We start from the raw sequence: 17,701 nt of genomic DNA on the forward strand, positions 1-17,701 counted from the left end.
TCCTTTCATTTGTCCTGAATCTCTGAGCATTCAACTTCAGTGGATGTCCACAAGTTCTAATGTTATGAGAGGGGGAGGGTCTTCATTTTGTTTTTTTCAGTTTTCTGCTTCTATAATGTTGTCCAGATCAGTTGGGGTCCAACCGCTTCTAGCACCATGCTAATTTCCCCTGCACCAAACCACAGTTTAGTGTTTATGTGCATGATCAGATCTTGGTGAGGTGGGATACAGTTGGGATTCTAGAGAAGCATTATTCTGGAGGAAAAGTGAACAGCTAAATTTTGAAAGAAGGGGTGGTGTGTTTTTTTTGTCTGTGTTTTAAACCTAGCAGTTCATTCTCCCCACAAGTAATTTCCACATCTGTTTCTTGTTGTTTTAATTTGCAAAGGAGCGCAATGGTGACAGCGGGGATTTTCAAATTAAAACTGAAGTAATAGAAGATGCTGTTCTTTCAAAACTTTTATTTATTTCCGATTTCATGGAAAGCTATGCCCCTCCATGCAAAGCTTTCACCACCCCCACCAAACTAAAACTATGACGGAAGCTGAAGTGACAGAAGGACATGACTGCACAATTGCATTTTTAAACTGAAATTAAAAACTTACTAACACTTAAATGGCACATATGAAGAATTCTGCTAGCTACATTCTAGAAATGGAATTACTGACCAGATTAAGACTGGGATAGAATTAACCATGATGATCACCCACATGGATAACTTAAAGGGAGGATTAGAAAAATTCATTGGAGGATCAAATTACCAATGGCTACCATCAACACTGGCTATGTCCCACTCCCACTGTCAGCCAGAGGCAGTATGCCTATCACAAGTGGGAAGGTCACTGTTGCACTCAGGACCGACTTCTCGTGAGCATCCGATTAGCCACTGTGGGAACAGAATGCTGGACTGCATGGATCTTTGGCCTGATCCAGCAGCTTTTCTTGCATCCAAATTGCAAGAATCCCAGAACAATCATGGAAGCAAATTAATCCACCTTGCTCATCCCAACTATAATTGCGTATTGTCGATTTTAATTACAGTGCATTGTATTTTTAATACCGTCTTGTTTGTAAGCCACCCAGGGAGTATTTATCAATGGATTGTCCTATAAACTAATAAAACACATACATATCAATCCCAGGGCACTTTTCGGCTCAAAGCCACATAGGAAGAAGTTTGCTCCTTAATTGGCAGGCCTACGTGAGATGATACAACTGCTGGCTCCACAATTTACATACCAATCTAATGAGGGACACATCTCGGCTGTGGTGCTGAGAATTACATGGGTGTCCAGCTCATCCTGCAGGATGCTCAGGGTGGTATATATGGGGCACACAGTCTCCTAACCAAGTAGTAGCTACATCCAGAGCCAGTTAGATTAAAAGGTGGGACTATCAGAGCAATCCAAACACCTGACTAGAAGATGCAAGGATTAATGGAAAGATGCAGCTGTTGCAGCATCCCCAGCCTTGTTGCTTGTGATGTCCAGGGCCCACATTTTCACTATCCTAGCTCTGCAGCAACTGAGACTGGGCCTATTGCCATCATGTGATGGCAGCAGGTGTCTCAGAATCCAGGATAATTTCCATGGCTGCTGGGATAGATCAAGATGCTGGACTAGATGGGTGTTGGGCCTGATCCAACATGCCTTTTCTTAGGACCTTATATTGGGCACAAAGAAGAGTTAGCCCAGCTCTGGATTTCCCTGCCTCTGGATGTTGTTGGAAGAGATTATGGGCCTAAATTAAATTGATGGAAGGAGATAAATACCACATAAGAGGACTTGCTGGTCCATATCTGACATGGGTAGAAGAGCCCCACCCCAAATCCTCAACTCATGGCCAATGCACTTGGATGGTTTCTCAGGAACAGCACAAGTCGGAGCTGGGAGAGTGCCAGTCTTGAAGCTTCAATCTCCTTTCTAAAGTTCAGTGTTATTTAAATGATCAGTCGCAAACAGACAGCCTGGCACCCCTGGGCCAATGCAAGCAGCCTCACAAGTGCTTCAGTCAAAGATCAGCTAACAAGGATGTCTGAAAGCATTAATATTGCTGAATATATCCATACAATTAGCACCACTACAAAAGTTGCCTGTGCTTATAGCTGCCGATACAGCTGTAGTACACCCTGGTGCAGCAACTCAATCCGTGTCAATCACTGCCGGCAACATGGTACAGCGCAGGCGGAATCTCCCTGTGCTCAAGGGCTGCTTCCAGTAAAGGCTGGCAACTGTTCACATCCGAAAAAGGCTGGCACAGGCAATAGTGCTATTACGGCACAGAAGGAATTTCTGCCACTATGGAAAGTACTTTTGATGGGTACTGCTCTCCACTAGAAGAGGAGAAAGGAGGGGTTTTGATTACAAGTGCTGCAAAAGTTGCACTCTGATTTGCTTGTCTGAATATATTCAGCTCCTGAAAACCAGCAGTTATTAATGGGTACCTGTAGAGGTGACCAAACTCTTCCCTAGTTCTTAAATTAAAACCCATCTGCACTATACATTTAAAGCAGCATCACGGCTTCTGCCAAAAATCCAGAAAATTGTATTTATTGAAGGGTGCTGACTGAGTTGTTGTTATGAGTCCGCCAATTTGAGAACTACAATTAACATAATAAGAAACTGCTTTGCACCAAGTTAGACCATTGGTCCAGGAGTGTCAACACTGGCCAACAGCAGCACTCTAGAGTTTCAGACAGGTGGCATTCCCAACCATACCTGGAGATGCCAGGGATTGAATCTAGGACCTTTTGCATGCAAAGCAGATGTTCTACCACTGAGCCACAGTCCTTCCCTGAAATCCCAGAGTTCCCTGGGAAGAGGAATTGATTGTTAAACTATTCTGGAAATTATAGCTCTGACAGTGGAATAGGGTCACCTAACAACTCTCAGCACCCTTAACAAATGACAGTTCCCACCATTCTTTGTAGGGAGCCATGACTGTTAAAAGCAGCTTAATACTGCTTGAAATGCACAGGGGCCTAACTTGGAAATGACTCAAACTTGGAGATTTTAGATTTCCCTCTCAGTGCAATGCAATGCAATCCATTCTGTTTCCTATTGTGGCCAACCAGATGCTTTCATGAATCCCACAAGAGAGCACATGAGGCTACTATGTAGAGTCAACAAATCATATGATGGAGGAACTTTTCATATCATGCACCACTTCTCAATGCCCAATGATTCTTCCAGCAGCTGTACTACTTTTCTGAAACATAGAGAGGTTGGTAACCAGAGACACAAGAGCCATACTGCTGTAATGCTCAGCTTCCCCATGCTCTTTGTAAGGCTAGGGAGCTGTCCAGCAGGGCAGGAGCTGCTCTAGCATGGGAGCTATCCAACCAAAGACCCAGAACTAATATGTGGGACTAGGAAATGAGTTGAATGAAGCACTGCATCACCAACAGCTTGGCAGCAGTTGACCTTGCTGCCTCTACCTCTTTCTGGCGCATCAGTGGGAGACACCTGATGTTCCTTATCATCTCACTTCATCCCACGGAGGGCTCAGAGAAGGAAGGTTTTGTGTTGGCATGTATGCACTGCACATTCTGATGGTAGCCTTGGACCTGACTCATTGCCAGTGGAACACAGAAAATTGCTTCATGCAGCCAAATGATTTGTCTCCAGGGATCAGTGTTGCCTACTCATGACTCTCAGCAGCTCTCAAAGACCTCTGACTTTCCAGCCACTTGCTAACCTGGTCCACTTTTTAGCTGGAGACGCCAAGAACTGAAGAAGGGAACTTCTACATGCACAGCATGTGCTCTTCTCTTGAACTACAATCCACTGCATCCCACGGGCATGTGTGAAGCTCAGCAACTGGTAGGCATAAGAACTCAAGAGGACATCTGGTCCCCTAAGTCTGCAAACTGCAAACTGCACACCACACCAGGTGGTGTGATGACAGTAACATCACAGGTGGGACATCTTCCAGGGCAGTGTGCTTTACCACACCTTGTTGTTGTTGTTTAGTCATTTAGTTGTGTCCGACTCTTCGTGACCCCATGGACCAGAGCATTCCATTGCCTCCTGCAGTTTGGTCAAACTCATGCTGGTAGCTTTGAGAACACTGTCCAACCATCTCATCCTCTGTTGTCCCCTTCTCCTTGTGCCCTCAATTTTTCCCAACATCAGGGTCTTTTCCAGGGAGTCTTCTCATGAGGTGGCCAAAGTATTGGAGCCACAGCTTCAGGATCTGTCCTTCCAGTGAGCACTCAGGGCTGATTTCCTTAAGAAACGATAGGTTTGATCTTCTAGCATCGCCTTAGGGGGTATATTACCCAAGAGAGCACTAAGAGGCAAGGTGTAAATAGCTATCAGACTTTGAAAAGCTGGTGTCACTGGATCAAGGTCATTGGTTTTGATGAATTAATTAAACTAAATAATTTTAATTGGATTTAGAATAAACATGGAATTAATTCTTACTGTTTTGAATTTTATTGTGTTCTAATCTTCCTTAGTAGAGCTTGCAAACTGCTATTCTGAATGCTTTTTACAGGATAGGGGGCACTGGAGATGAAATTATGGAACAAATGAGTGGTGCCCTGAAAAAGTTTGGGAACTACTGTACCAGGGTGTTGATCTGGGGGTGGGTGTTCTGTCAGAGTCCACTGCCTTGTCATGAACCTGGAATGCACTGGGTCCAGCGGTGGGATCTCCCCTCTCCAGGATCTCAGACAATTCTGACTGCAGGGTGGTCCCGACAGGGCGTGGGTGGGACACAACACACCCTGTGACTTTGCAGATGGATGAGACAGCATTCTTAACTGCCTCGGACCACCCCACTCCCAGCTCAAGAAAATAAATAGATAAAAAGGCAGCATCCTTGACCTCCAAAGAGCCAATTAGGGCGACCTTGGGATGTTGGATGCTGTCAGTGTAGAGCTTGCTCCCTTTATGCAGCACCGGAGCTGCAAGGCAACATGTCATGTCAAGTGATGCCCTGCACTGTCCACAAGGTCATGGCAGTTCAGTCAGGAACCTCAGAGAGATTTTCCCAGCCTCCTCCTCTCTCGCACACACAGTGCCCCAAGAGAAGAAGAGCAAAGTGACAGGAACAGGGCAAGCCAACTCTGCTCCCAGCATCCTCTCACATGCCTTTGCATCCTCAGCCTCCCTTTGGGGTACCCAAAGAGAACAAGATGTCCCTGCAAGGCGAGGGGACAATGCCAGGCACCCTTGGTAGAATGATTCAATTCCTGGGTGCCTCTCGTTCTGTCCCTGCAGCAGCAGCAGCAGCCCAGCAATTGTCATGAGGGGAGTGCAGAAAATAATCCCACAGCAATCATTTCTTCCTTTGCTGATCAAATGCAAATCTGCACTTCCACTGAAGGTGGGAGTGGGGAAGAGAGAGAGAGAGAGAGACAGCAAGGTGCCAGCACTCTGTGAACTATGTTGGGATCAGTGAACATGTAACAGGGGACTGACCAGAAATAAAATGAAAAAGACAGACAGGGAGAGCAAAGGGGAGATGAAGAAAGGAGGTGTGGAGAGACAGGCAATGGTGGGAGGGGACTTCCATGAGCACAGACAAAGGCCCAGACAAGAATACAGAAAACGGAAAGGCAGGTGTGTGCCTAGATCCGTAAAGTGGAAGGGGCATAGTTCAGAGGTAGAGCATCTTTTTTGCAAGCAGATTCAATCCCCTGGAAGCTTCAGGTAGGACTGAGAATGTCCCTTGTCTGAAAGTCTGCTGATCAGTGCAGACAGTACTGTGCTAGATGGATGTGTGGTCTGATTCAGAATAAGGCAGCATTTTATGTTCCCATTTTGAGGGGAATGGGGTATCTCAGTTGCAGAACAGCTACTTTCCATGCAGAAGGTCCCTGCTGCAATCCCTTGGCATCTCCAGATAGGGCTGAAAGTGCCACCTGTCTTAAAGCTTGAAGAGCTGCTGCCAGTCAGTGTAGGCAATACTGTGCAAGGTGGACCAACACTCTGACTCAGTAAAGAGCTAAGTTCCTATACAGTTACTTCACACTGGGGAGTAGCCCTTTCATCTGATTTTTTTGGGTGGGCTGGCCCCCGCCCCCTCTACTTAGTGCCCCTGTTGTTAAACTACTCTGGAAATAAAGCCATCTCTACCCAGCCCCTCTCCTCCTGTAGAAGAGAGCAGGGAATCCTGAGCCATGACAATTGGCCATCATTCTCATCAATTGGCCTTCTTGGCAGTGGCGCCCTCCCTGTGGGGTGCCCTCCCATCAGATGTCAAGGAGATAAAGCACTAAACAACTTTTAGAAGATGTCTGAAGGCAGCCCTGTGTCATGAGGTTTTTAATATTTGATGTTTTATTATGTTTTTATGTGCTGGAAGCTGCCCAGAGTAGCTGGGGAAACCCAGCCAGATGGGCGGGGTATAAATAATAAAATTATTTTCATTGCTGACTGCTCCAAATATGACTCAAGAGTCTAAACTAAGCAGGCAGGCAGAACATTTGTTCTGTCAATGCAGACTTCCTGAAACTGGTGCCTTCCAGATGTTGTGGATTCCAAATTCCCACCATCCCTGACCAATAGCCATGCTGAAGTGACTGATGGCAGTTGTAGTCCAAAACATTGGGTAGGGAGACCAAGTTGAAGAACCTTAGGAACCTGCCTAATACTAAGTCAGACCACTGGTTCATCTAGTTCAGTCCTGTCTACACTGGCTGGCAGCAGATCTACAGGGTTTCAGGCAAGCCCTGTACTACATGGAGATGCAAGAGATTGAATGTGGGTCTTTGTGCATGCAACACAGATGTTCTACACTTGAGCTACAGCCCCAGCTATCAGGGCACAAGCTTTGCTAGAAAAACTTTGCTAGGTCTGGGTCATGTTTGCTAACTAGGGAGCATTGAGGGGAGGCAGTGGCCTGGATCTGAATTTGGAACAAAGGGACAGAGATCAAGAGCAGAAAGCACTGCTAATGAAGCCTGAATCACTAACAAGCTCTACTTGGGAATTCCCAGCTGAGACACCTGGAACAATTCGGGTCATGCCTCCACTATGGCAATCCAGTTAGTGGTGCCTCGAGTCATCTCTAGAGAGAGAAAGAGAGAGATGGGATTTGCATCAACAGAGCCAGCAGCCTGCTTGAAAGGCTCAGGGAACAATACAGCAGAGCAAATGCTGCAGGAGGTCGTTGCCGAAAAAGAAAAGGGAAAAGTCAATCAGAGGCAGAGCCATGCACTTCAACTGGCACTGTTTGCAGCAGTTAATGTTCCAGAGCCCCCTCTGCCCATTTTTTTTCCCATTGCGTGCAGCAAACAGTTTCCCCAAGTTCCCGCTGACATGGCTTCCCCTACTGAGGGCACTTTTCTCTTAAAAGGAATCATAATGCACAGCCCAGGGAGACAAGAGAGCGTGCCTATCATAATCAACTCAAGAGACACTATTATTAACCACCAGAGCACACACTTCCTGTAGCTGCAGAGACTCAGACATCCGCGAGTTGCAAATTCAGTGTCTAGGTTAGAAGGGCTCGAAGGTTTCCTTCCCTTTCTTTTTTTCAATGGTGGAAATTAGTTCCATTTCCCATCTTTGTCACTGACAAGTTTCTCACCCAAGGCTGAAGACTGGTGTAGCATTTTAAGAGAGGTAAAGGAGGTCAGGCACCTTGCGCTGTTGCTGCCTTCCAAGAACAGACTTCCTTCTTCTTCTTTTCTGTTCCGATGAGAACTCAGGGAAGAGGCAAACAGCTCTGCAGGTTTTCAGCATGGCAGATGTGGGGATCCTTTGTTCCACCACGTTGGCCATGCTTGCTGGGGCTGACGGCAGTTATAGTTCAGCAACATGCGAAGGGCCAAAGGTTTCCCACACCTGCTGTAGGGCAAGAAACAGGCATTGCTGGACTGGGATCAGAGGGAGAAGATGATGTCAGAGGTAGACCATAGGCACCTGGGTGAAGTGCCATGAGCTCTGAGGCAAAACCAGTAGTCAGGATTGAGGAATAAGTCAGAACCATAGAGAAAACCAAGAGGCAAGGAAAGAAATCAGAAGTCAGGCTCATAGAATATCACACACACACACGGAAACACCAGAGTTTAAGAAGACATTGTTGTGCAAGTAAGGAAGTAAGGAAGCCCTTCTGTATCCCTTCCTGTCCAGAAGGATACAATGAACAGCCTACTGGACAGAGTCAGACCAGGGGCTGAGAACACTGAAAAGCTGCAACCTACAGTTTGGAGGTTACCCAGATGGAGGCGCTGCACAAAAATCCAGCAGTTCCCAAATAATGGAGAGAGCAGGTAAGGGAACAAGTAGCAGTGGCACAGAGGAGGAGGAGCAATTGATACCATCCAGCAGCAATTTCAGGAAGGGCCATAACTCAGTAGCAGAGAACCTGCTTTGAATGCAAAACAGCCCAGTTCTAATCCTGGGTATCTCCTGTTGGGATAATTAGATAACAGATGATGGATAAAGCCCCTGGGAATTGCTACCAGCAAGAATAGACAATTCTGGGTTAAATGGAGAAGTATGATCCAGCATAAAGCAGCTTTCTGTGTTTGTATGACCTTCATTGGTGTCAGAGCCGGCCAGTGGGCAACAGTCTGAGGTGAGCCAGAAACCAGAAGCCATGGGACAACGAAGTAGTCAGGGGCAAAGAGCAAGTCCAAAGCAAAGGAGCCAGGCTTGAGGAACAAGCTCAAACAAAGGTCAGGACCAACGGACAAACAAAGGATGCAGGGAAAGTAGTAGTGCAGTGGCAGGGCATCTTCTTTGCATATAGAATGTCCCAGGTTCAACCCCTGGCCTCTCCAGGTTGTCTGAAACTCCAGAGAGCTGTAGCCAAGCGCCGTAGACAACACAGAGCTGGATGGATCAATGGTCTGTTTTGGTATAAGGTAGCTTCCTCAGGGCAGCCCCACATGTTCCTACAACCCTGGAGTATTAGTAGTAGTTTATAAAAGAGCCTTTTAAACATCCCTATATGCCACCTTATTTCCCCAAAGACAGATAATTAAATAAGGAATAATAAGGGGAGAGGGGAGAGAAAGGGAGGGGGAAATAAAGATGAAGAAAGCACAGGAGAGGGAGAGGGAAGGACAAAGAAAACATACCAGATGGTCTGTAATAATGCTTTCTTTTAATGCTGCATATATTTGCACAAAATGTGCCCATATTTCTTTACACCTCTCTTCCATACCTAGATTTTTATATGCTACTCTCTCTTTGTCTTCCAGGTCCACTAAATCTAAGATCCAGGTAATCTAATGTCTGGTTGAGTTTTGTTTTTCCATTGATGTAATGCCTGTGTTTAAGCAACCAATGCTGCTCTTTTGATTCAAGCCTATTAGAAGATTCTTCACGTCCTTGTACTCTCAGCATATAGAACGAAGTACTATCCTATTATGCTGTGGTCCTGGGACTCACAGGGCGGTGGTAGTAATAAACAGGCCAAGTCAGTGCAGATAAGCAGGTCAGAGCAAAAGGCAGGGAAAAATTAGGTCAGGCAAAGATCAACAAGTCCAGGAAGGTATCTCTAAGCAGATCAGGACCCTGGATAGCTCTCGGCATGCCTTACTGGATGAGTTTTAGGAGATGATGTCTCAGCCAAAACCTGGAAGCATCTGAAGCCTAATGCAGCCTGGCAAAGCCCAAACTGCACTTGGCTCCATCTACTTGAGGGGGTGGAAGTGCCAGTATAAAAGATATGTGTACAGTTCTGTAGGCACTGACTTATATGCTGTGAAAGAGATGGGAATATTATCAGAGGGTCATCCTTCTACTCGGAAGAAATTGGGGGAGCTATGTCCTTAGAGCAAGAGAGGGATAATGAGGGTCTTCCCACTAAATGGAGCAACCCTTTAGGAGGTACTAGTTCTTGGGAGGAAAGCGTAGTATTTCCCTTTCTGCCTGGGGCACCGGGGCAGCCTTACCCATCTTCCCAAAACCCATTCAGATTTAAACATGAATACTCTTGCCATAAATTATAGACCATGGGCACCAGTGGCTGATAAACCACTTCATCCCCAGCCTTTTATTAATCCAACCTGCTGCCAACAAGCTGTGACTGTTCCTTTACTCGGTTTCTGAAGCAATGATCATTTATCAGTTTAACGTGGCCCCTGTTGGTGAACACAACTGTAAATCTGGATCGCAAGAGCCGGCTTCTGTCGGAAAGATTCTCTCTCTTTCCCTTTGCTGTCTCAGGTTAGTCGTTAACACTTGCCTAATTGCAGGCATCAGTGACAGTAAACACATCCAGCTTGGAGACAGCCAAGGACTTAAGGAACTTCATAATACCTTCCCAGGTAGACAGACGGACAGGTACTTAAATAGCTTCCTTGAGCCTCAAACAAAGAACATCCCTACTGTCAGCTTCCAGACTAAGCCACTTTTGTGAACCACAACACTTGTAAAATGCAAAGTGACTCAGCTATTGATTCTCAAAGTGCCAAGGAGGAAGAACACACAAGCTGCTGTCTGAGCCTTCTCTTGACCAGGCCAGCAGGCTGAATAGCAACTAGCCACAGCCATGCCTATTCAGTGCAACATAGGGGACTGCAGCAATTAAAAAAAAACCTGCTAGCACATTTGCAAAGCTAAGCAGCGTCCAGTAAGGTTTCAAATTGGATGGGGGAACCATGTATTGAAATTCCTGCATTGCAGGGGGTTGGACTAGACGCCCATCAGGATCCCTTCCAACTCTACAATTCTATTATTTTATCTGCGAATTAGCATTAAGATATGAGGGATTGTACACACTCCCTTTCTCATCCTGACCCATTTACTCTTCCAGTCTTCTCTCTGCCTGTCCCACCTCTCTTGATGCCATACACTGGTAGACCTTGGCAAGGAGCATTTCTTTGGCCATTATTTGGAGCAATCCAAATTCAGATAGCTAGGCTAAGTTTAAAGATCTTAGAATTCCAATTTAGATACAAAGGCAGTTGCCCCGTAACAGGTGAAGCTATTTGCTCATCTAGCATATTTCTGTCTACTCTGACTGGCAGCAGCTTGCCAAGAGAACAGCAGAGCAAATATCTTTACCTATTACCTGATCCTTTTAACTGGAGATGTGGAGGATCAAACTTGGGTGCACTACCACTGAATTACTGTCCCCACTCCCTCAGTTTGAAGGTCCATTGACCATCTTCATTAAATTAAACTGCACAGGTGTTGGCAACATGCCTTGGGCTTTCCAGTGATCACTTGTTAAGTGCACATCACCAAAGCCATTTTGGAAATTTTCCATGGGCATGGGCTTTTGGATGGATAATGCTTGACGCTTATGCTTAGCATTGCTAGATCAATGTACAAACTGCTATTGCCTCGAGCCTTTTGCTTTTGCTATGGTCCCAGCCGCAAACACCTAAAACAAAGCTGCAGTCCTGCCCCTCCTTTTCTTCAGGCTGCATCTGGCTGGCAGCTTTGCAAGTTGCTGATTTTAGCAGCTAAGAGCACAGGAAGCAGAGCCGCACAGAAAAAAGAAATCAGCTAGTAGGCATGAGGTTTGGAATTACAATATTTTGTGCAGGTGAAGGACTGTAGCTCAGCAGTAGAGCATCTACCTTGTATTCAGGAAGCCTCAGGTTCAACCCACAGCATCTTCAGGTAGGATGGAGAATATCCTCTATCTGAAACCCTGGAGAGATGCTGCCAGTCAGATTGGCACTAATCAGGTAGATAGATGAACCTGACTCAGTATAAGGCAGCTTCTAATGTGTCTGTGTTTTGAGGGAAGGGCCATAGTTCAGTGACAGGGCATCTGAATTGCATGAGGAAGGTCCAGGTTTCAACCCTCAGCATTTCCAGGTAGATCTGGGGAAGCCTCCTGGTCTGTGTAGATTACGCTGCCAGTTGCGGTAGACTATAGCAAGTGACACAGAACAATAGCCTAACTCTGTATGTAGTAGCTTCCTATCTTCTGATCCCATGGGCAAGAATGAATACTACCCTGTAGGCAACTCATCACTGCTCTGTTGTAGAAGATGCATTTGGGGTGGTACAGCAACTGGTTTTCATGGTACAAGGAAGCTCACTGAAAACCAAGATAATGAAAGCTCCTACCTGCACACTTTGTCCTGCTGATGAGGGGAGGCCCAGGTTTGCCAGTCCCTCCATCCCCTGGCCGGGTAAGCAGGACACTGATCTCATATTCCGTATCTGGATCCAAGTGCCACAACTTGTAGGTCTGCATGTTCACAGCATGAACCTCCGACCATGGCCCAGAGGTCATTCGGTACTCAATTTCTTTCCTTACAATGGGGCCATCTCCGATGATGGAATTGGTATTGAGCTGGATGATCAGGTACGTCGAGCCTGCTCTCAGCAGCTGCGGGGGTGCAATGGGCGTAGGGGGCTCTGTCCAAAAGGAGAGAGAAGTTGTTACTAGAAGAGACCATCACACCAGCTTCAGATGGTTATCAATAAGAAAGTGGATTACTAGGACCGCCTGTCCCCATATGAACTGACCCAGACACTACAATCATCATCTGAGACACTTCTTTGTGTGCCTCCTCCATGAAGGGCTTGGAGGGTGGCAAAAGGAGAACAGCGCCTTTTCTGTGGTGGGTCCTCACTTGTGGAATGCTGTCCCCAGGGAGGCTCACCTGGCACCTCTGTTACATATATTTAGGCACCAGACAAAAACATTCCTCTTCTCCCAGGCCTTTGGATAATTAAACAATCTACAGCCTTTTGAACCGGGGAGATGGGATATTCTTTCTGTTTGCTACTATGGAATGTGTGTTTGTGTTTTGATATTCTAAACTGCCTCGTGATCCACAGGTAAAGGGCAGTATAAAAATTTAATTAATAAATAACAATAAAGACAAGGGACCACAGCTTTGCATGTGGTAAGAAACAGCAGGAGTTTCCCCTGGTGGTTAAAAAGAGGTTCCCAGTGTTCCTTATCTTCTCAAAAGCAGCAATGGAGGTGAAACCTCAAGGTTTGTGTGGTTCTGCACTTGAGCCATTGATCCCTGTCCCTGGCCTTCTATTATTCTGTATCAATAATGTACCAGTGGTTTGGTCTCTTCCAAATTGAAGATTCTATGCTCCCCATAATGGCTCAGTCTAAGCAGAATCAAGGTGGCATGGAGTTCATTGTATACCTCTTCTGTTGCCCTCTTCACCCTCCCCACACACACCCTCCCAAAAAAGTTCAGCAATGTCAAAGCAAATGGGTACACTTAAGGTGCCGCACTGTTCCATCTAAAATAATTGACACTCAGCTGCACCTGTCAAAATGAATGAACAAAGGACATGCGGCAAAGGCAGATTATTTGCTTTCCCTCCCCCTCCTCTAATAGTTTGTGTTCACTGGCTTGCAAAATCCACCCATCACTGAGAGTTTGGGAGGGTTTCTTTGCTATGTGTGCACAGCAGCCAAGACTCTGCAGTGTCACACCTGTCTGTTCCCAGCTTCAAAGCACTTTTCTCAGGGCTTTGGTTCAGTGACACAAGGCATGAGTTGCAGGGCTTGGCAAAACCAGCATCCGCTGCTGAATTGGAGTCAAACCCTCCCCTAGTTCTTTGCTTTCCAGGTCTGTCTTCTACCGGTATAGCCCTAAGCCAAAGTCAACCCTCCTGACACTCACTGCTGCATACCTTTCACAATCAGTTCTGCAAAGTTGGAGACGCCAGAGCCCCTGCCAGACTGGGTAACGCAACGGTAAAAGTCCTGGTCTCCGCTGGAAACTTTATCCAGTTGAAAGGAAGCCAGGAATCTCCGGTGGCTGATGTGTTTCACGGAAGCTGCCGGGACAATTGCTCCATTCTGCCTCTGCCATCCAAAAAACAAGAATAAATGGCTTCATCAGGAAGAAGTCATTGGATTCTCTTACGTTTCTTGCGGAGCTAAGATCTCATTGGCTCTCGCACACAGTTCCTTTTACTCCATGTGCTTCCCATGCCTTCCTATTATGTGCCCAATGCTGTGGTTTCTCTACTTGCCTACAAGGTCACACATGAGAAGTACATCTTAATTTAGGATGCAACAACATTTTCATGGGTGATCACTTTCAGCATGAAAAGGGGAGTTTTGGAGGCTGGTATCAAAATCTTCTCCAATCTCCCCCTCAAGGTTTTTCATTTTCCCCCTGCTTGTGCAATTTCTCTCATTTCCCCACCCTTTAAAAGAGAGTTATTCTTGGTGGATGCATGTTAACCAGTTGGGGATCATGCAGGGAATATACAGATCTCAACATTGCCAATCAAATTTGTCACAAAGCCAAACCAGAATGGGGGCAATACTTTCTCCTCTTACTCTAAATAGGCTCTTCATTCTCAAACTCCACCAAACTATCACCCAAACAGAGGGATATATTTGCATGTCAAGACCCCGAGGCTACCCAACCCCCCTTGATGAATAAGCCACAAGGACACAGTATATTAGGTTAATGGTTATTGGGCAAATTTAGGCCACAACCTTATTGGTTACAGAATGTGAGCTGTATTGGCTTAGGCACTGGAATTGACCCGACTATATCTGACTCCTGCCTGCCATGCAGGGAGTCCTGTAAGGCTCAACCACCAATAGGGGGAGCACCGTTGATGCAAACCAACTCGAGCTCCCCCAGGGTTTCCAATGGGGTCATGGCCCTAGCCCCTCCCCGGGCTTTGGACAAGATCCACACCCTGGATTCCTTTAATGGAATACCCTTAAGATTAGAGACAGGTGATGGCCACACCTCCCCTCCCCCAAACCAAGTTCTACCAATGCCTAACTGCCTGAGCCAAAGGCTCGCCGCCAATACCCTCACATACATGCAACCAATCTTTTACGCCCTCTGTAATATCAGCCAACCAAACATTGTTTCCCCAGTCAGAAAGATGCATGCCATCAACTCCTCCCCACCCGGAAGTGGAGCAGATTTCACACTCTCCTTTCACTTCAGTCCTATCGCAATCCTAGTCTTTCACAGACCCTCACTTTATGACATATTGTTCATTGCACTAGAATGCTTATTTCTTTGTGGAATGGTACAAGCTAAACATGAAGGCAAAGGGTGTCTAGGCGAGGTAAAAAGAAGCATCTCTCTTCCTCTCAAGCAAATAACATTTCCTGCATGCCTAAAACTGGTTGTTTGGGCTTTGAGAAATTGTTTACCTAACAGCCATCCTTCTGTCCAAGCTGAAAGATGGTCAGCTCACAGATGATAGGAAGAAGTTTGCCATTGAAGTACAACTGGATGGCAAGCCAAATTCTTACCTAACTCTGATTCTCTCCCAGGATTAATGGGCACATGCTATAGGTAAAGGGACCCCTGACCATTAGGTCCAGTCGTGACCGACTCTGGGGTTGCGGCGCTCATCTCGCTTTATTGGCCAAGGGAGCCGGTATACAGCTTCCAGGTCATGTGGTCAGCATGACTAAGCCGCTTCTGGCGAACCAGAGCAGCACACGGAAATGCCGTTTACCTTCCCGCTGGAGCGGTACCTATTTATCTACTTGCACTTTGACGTGCTTTCAAACTGCTAGGTTGGCAGGAGGTGGAACCGAGCAACGGGAGCTCACCCCGCCGTGGGGATTCGAACCGCCGACCTTCTGATCGGCAAGTCCTAGGCTCTGTGGTTTTATCAACCATACGGCACCAGGAACTAACAGGACAGAGAAATCCCAGGTTGTTCTTGGGCAGTAATCTTGGTAACCTCCAACCCCACTTACCTGCATAAGGAACCTCTCTGCTTCAGAAGCCTTGCCGGAAGCAACACACTGGAAGGTGGCGTTCTGACCGGCATTCACCTCCACATCACCCAGGCGGGAAAAATGAGGTGCTTTAGCTGCCAAAATATGCAATGAGAAATAAACCCATAGAAATCCCTGGAACTGAATGTCCTTCTCCCTTCCTCCCCTCCCCTCCTCTCATACGCACATTATATAGCTTCATGCTATGCAGAAGGTCCCAAGTTGAACCCACAGAATTACAAAGCAGCACTGGGGGGAGACTCCTGCCTGAAATCCTGGGGAGCTGCTGCCAGTCGGTGTGGACAGTACTGAGCTAAATGGACCAATAATGTGACTCATTATAAGCCGCCTTCCTATGTTCCTTATAGCCAGCTGCAGTCCAGTCAGCTACAGTGCATGGAATTTGGAGAGGATCCTATCTTGCCCTTCAGCTCAGGCAGCAAAATGTCTTGAGATGGGCCTTCTCAGTCTTCCTCTGTAATATGGGCATAGCTATCCTGGCCAAATTTACAGGGCTGTGGTGAGGAATGTGGAGAGCACTGGTAGAGCTGAGATAAAATTGCCTCACCAAATGATATATCATGATGTCGGAAATAAGGATGGGGCTCTGTTAGAGGCATTGGCTGGTTTCACAGTTTCCCCCATGCTGCGATTTCTGCATAACAAACACACACACACACACACACACACACACACACACACACACACACAATATATATTGCCAGGTCAGAAATTATGAAACCAACATCACAATATGGACTTCAAACCAGTTTTGGATGATATATCAACTAGCCCTAACACACATCATGATTTGTGGTATATTGCCAGGTCAAAAATTATGAAACTGATATCACTATATGGACTTCAAACCAGTTTTGGGCAATATATTGATATATCACCCAGACCTAGCCCCAATTTTGAGCCAAAGTTCACATGTTTATCCCTAAGACAGAAAATATAAAGCACTTACAAAAAAAGCATGATGGAATTATCCAAGGTTGTATCCAGCTTTAGTCCTACTCAGCATAGTCCGCTGAAATGGATGGACATGACTAACTGAATGTCAGTGGGTCTATTCTGAGAAGCACTTAGCCGGAGAAAACCGTGAGTGTTATAATTTTGTTCCAACTGTTTAGCCCTGAGATAATATAATATAAAGCGCTTCAAGTACTTATGAAAGGCATTACCGAAGAAACAGCGAGCATTACTATCACATGGAATTCTATTTGGTTTCGAAATAGAAATTCAGGCAAAAGGAGAGGAAAAAGGAAGAACAACACATAAGAATACAAAAGGACTCAATGTGAGAAAGAAAGGAAAGAAAGGAGTAGCTCACAAACTAACCAGAGAGTTTGGATGTATAAATTAAGCAGATGAATCCTATCTCCAGGCCTAGGCTATAGCAATACTTACAGCAGGGATAGTTCAAGAGCAGGATGTCATCCAATCCAAGGTATCCTCTGGGTTCACTGGAGACCACTGCCTCAAACAGGACCTGAGAAGGAATCAGGTACATATAGATAAACCCTGTCAGGAATACTGGAAGCTGCTTTATTCTGAACCAGACCATTAGTCCATCAGTACTGTCTACACTGACTGGCAATGGTTCTCCAGTGTCTAAGACAAGGTTCTCTTCCAGACCTACCTGAAAATGCCTGGAATTGAACCTGCAAAGTAGGTACTCTACTTCTGAGCCACAGTCCCTCCCAGAGAATTCTAATGGAGTAGGACTGGGAAACCTAGGGCCCTCCAATTTCCATCAGCTCCAGTTCAGCATGACCAATGATCAGGAATGGTGGGAGATGGAATCTGGAAACAACTGGTGGACCATACATTCTGCACTCTTCATGGAAATGCTATAGCCCTGGGACAGCAAAATCCAATATATGTCCGCTTCCACTGAATTCAACATGGCTTACTTCCATGGAGGTGGAAATAGGGTTGATTGTAATTTTATTTTTTAAGTTAAAACAGAACATTTCAAAACTCCACAAGCATCATCTATGGGTTTGTATCAAGCAATCTATTTTACTTCTACTACTACTAATAATAATAATACAGTGTTACCTCGGGTTACAAACACTTTGGG

At 46.0% G+C, this 17,701-nt stretch overlaps 1 protein-coding gene across 7 annotated transcripts in view; it reads right to left on the reverse strand.

The window, feature by feature from the left end:
* PTPRU (protein tyrosine phosphatase receptor type U) overlaps window positions 1–17,701 on the reverse strand; it is a 378,319-nt gene that overhangs the window by 173,316 nt on the left and 187,302 nt on the right. For all 7 annotated transcript variants that reach the window (XM_081201863.1, XM_081201862.1, XM_081201868.1 and 4 more), the window contains exons 4-7: window positions 17,026–17,107; window positions 15,592–15,707; window positions 13,533–13,707; window positions 11,991–12,284 (exon numbers count right to left, since the gene is read on the reverse strand). In XM_081201863.1, coding sequence (XP_081057989.1) covers window positions 11,991–12,284; window positions 13,533–13,707; window positions 15,592–15,707; window positions 17,026–17,107 — 667 coding nt within the window. The remainder of the gene's footprint in view (window positions 1–11,990; window positions 12,285–13,532; window positions 13,708–15,591; window positions 15,708–17,025; window positions 17,108–17,701) is intronic.

This window comes from Podarcis bocagei, assembly GCF_964188305.1.
Source record: "Podarcis bocagei genome assembly, chromosome: 7".
NCBI lineage: Eukaryota > Metazoa > Chordata > Lepidosauria > Squamata > Lacertidae > Podarcis > Podarcis bocagei.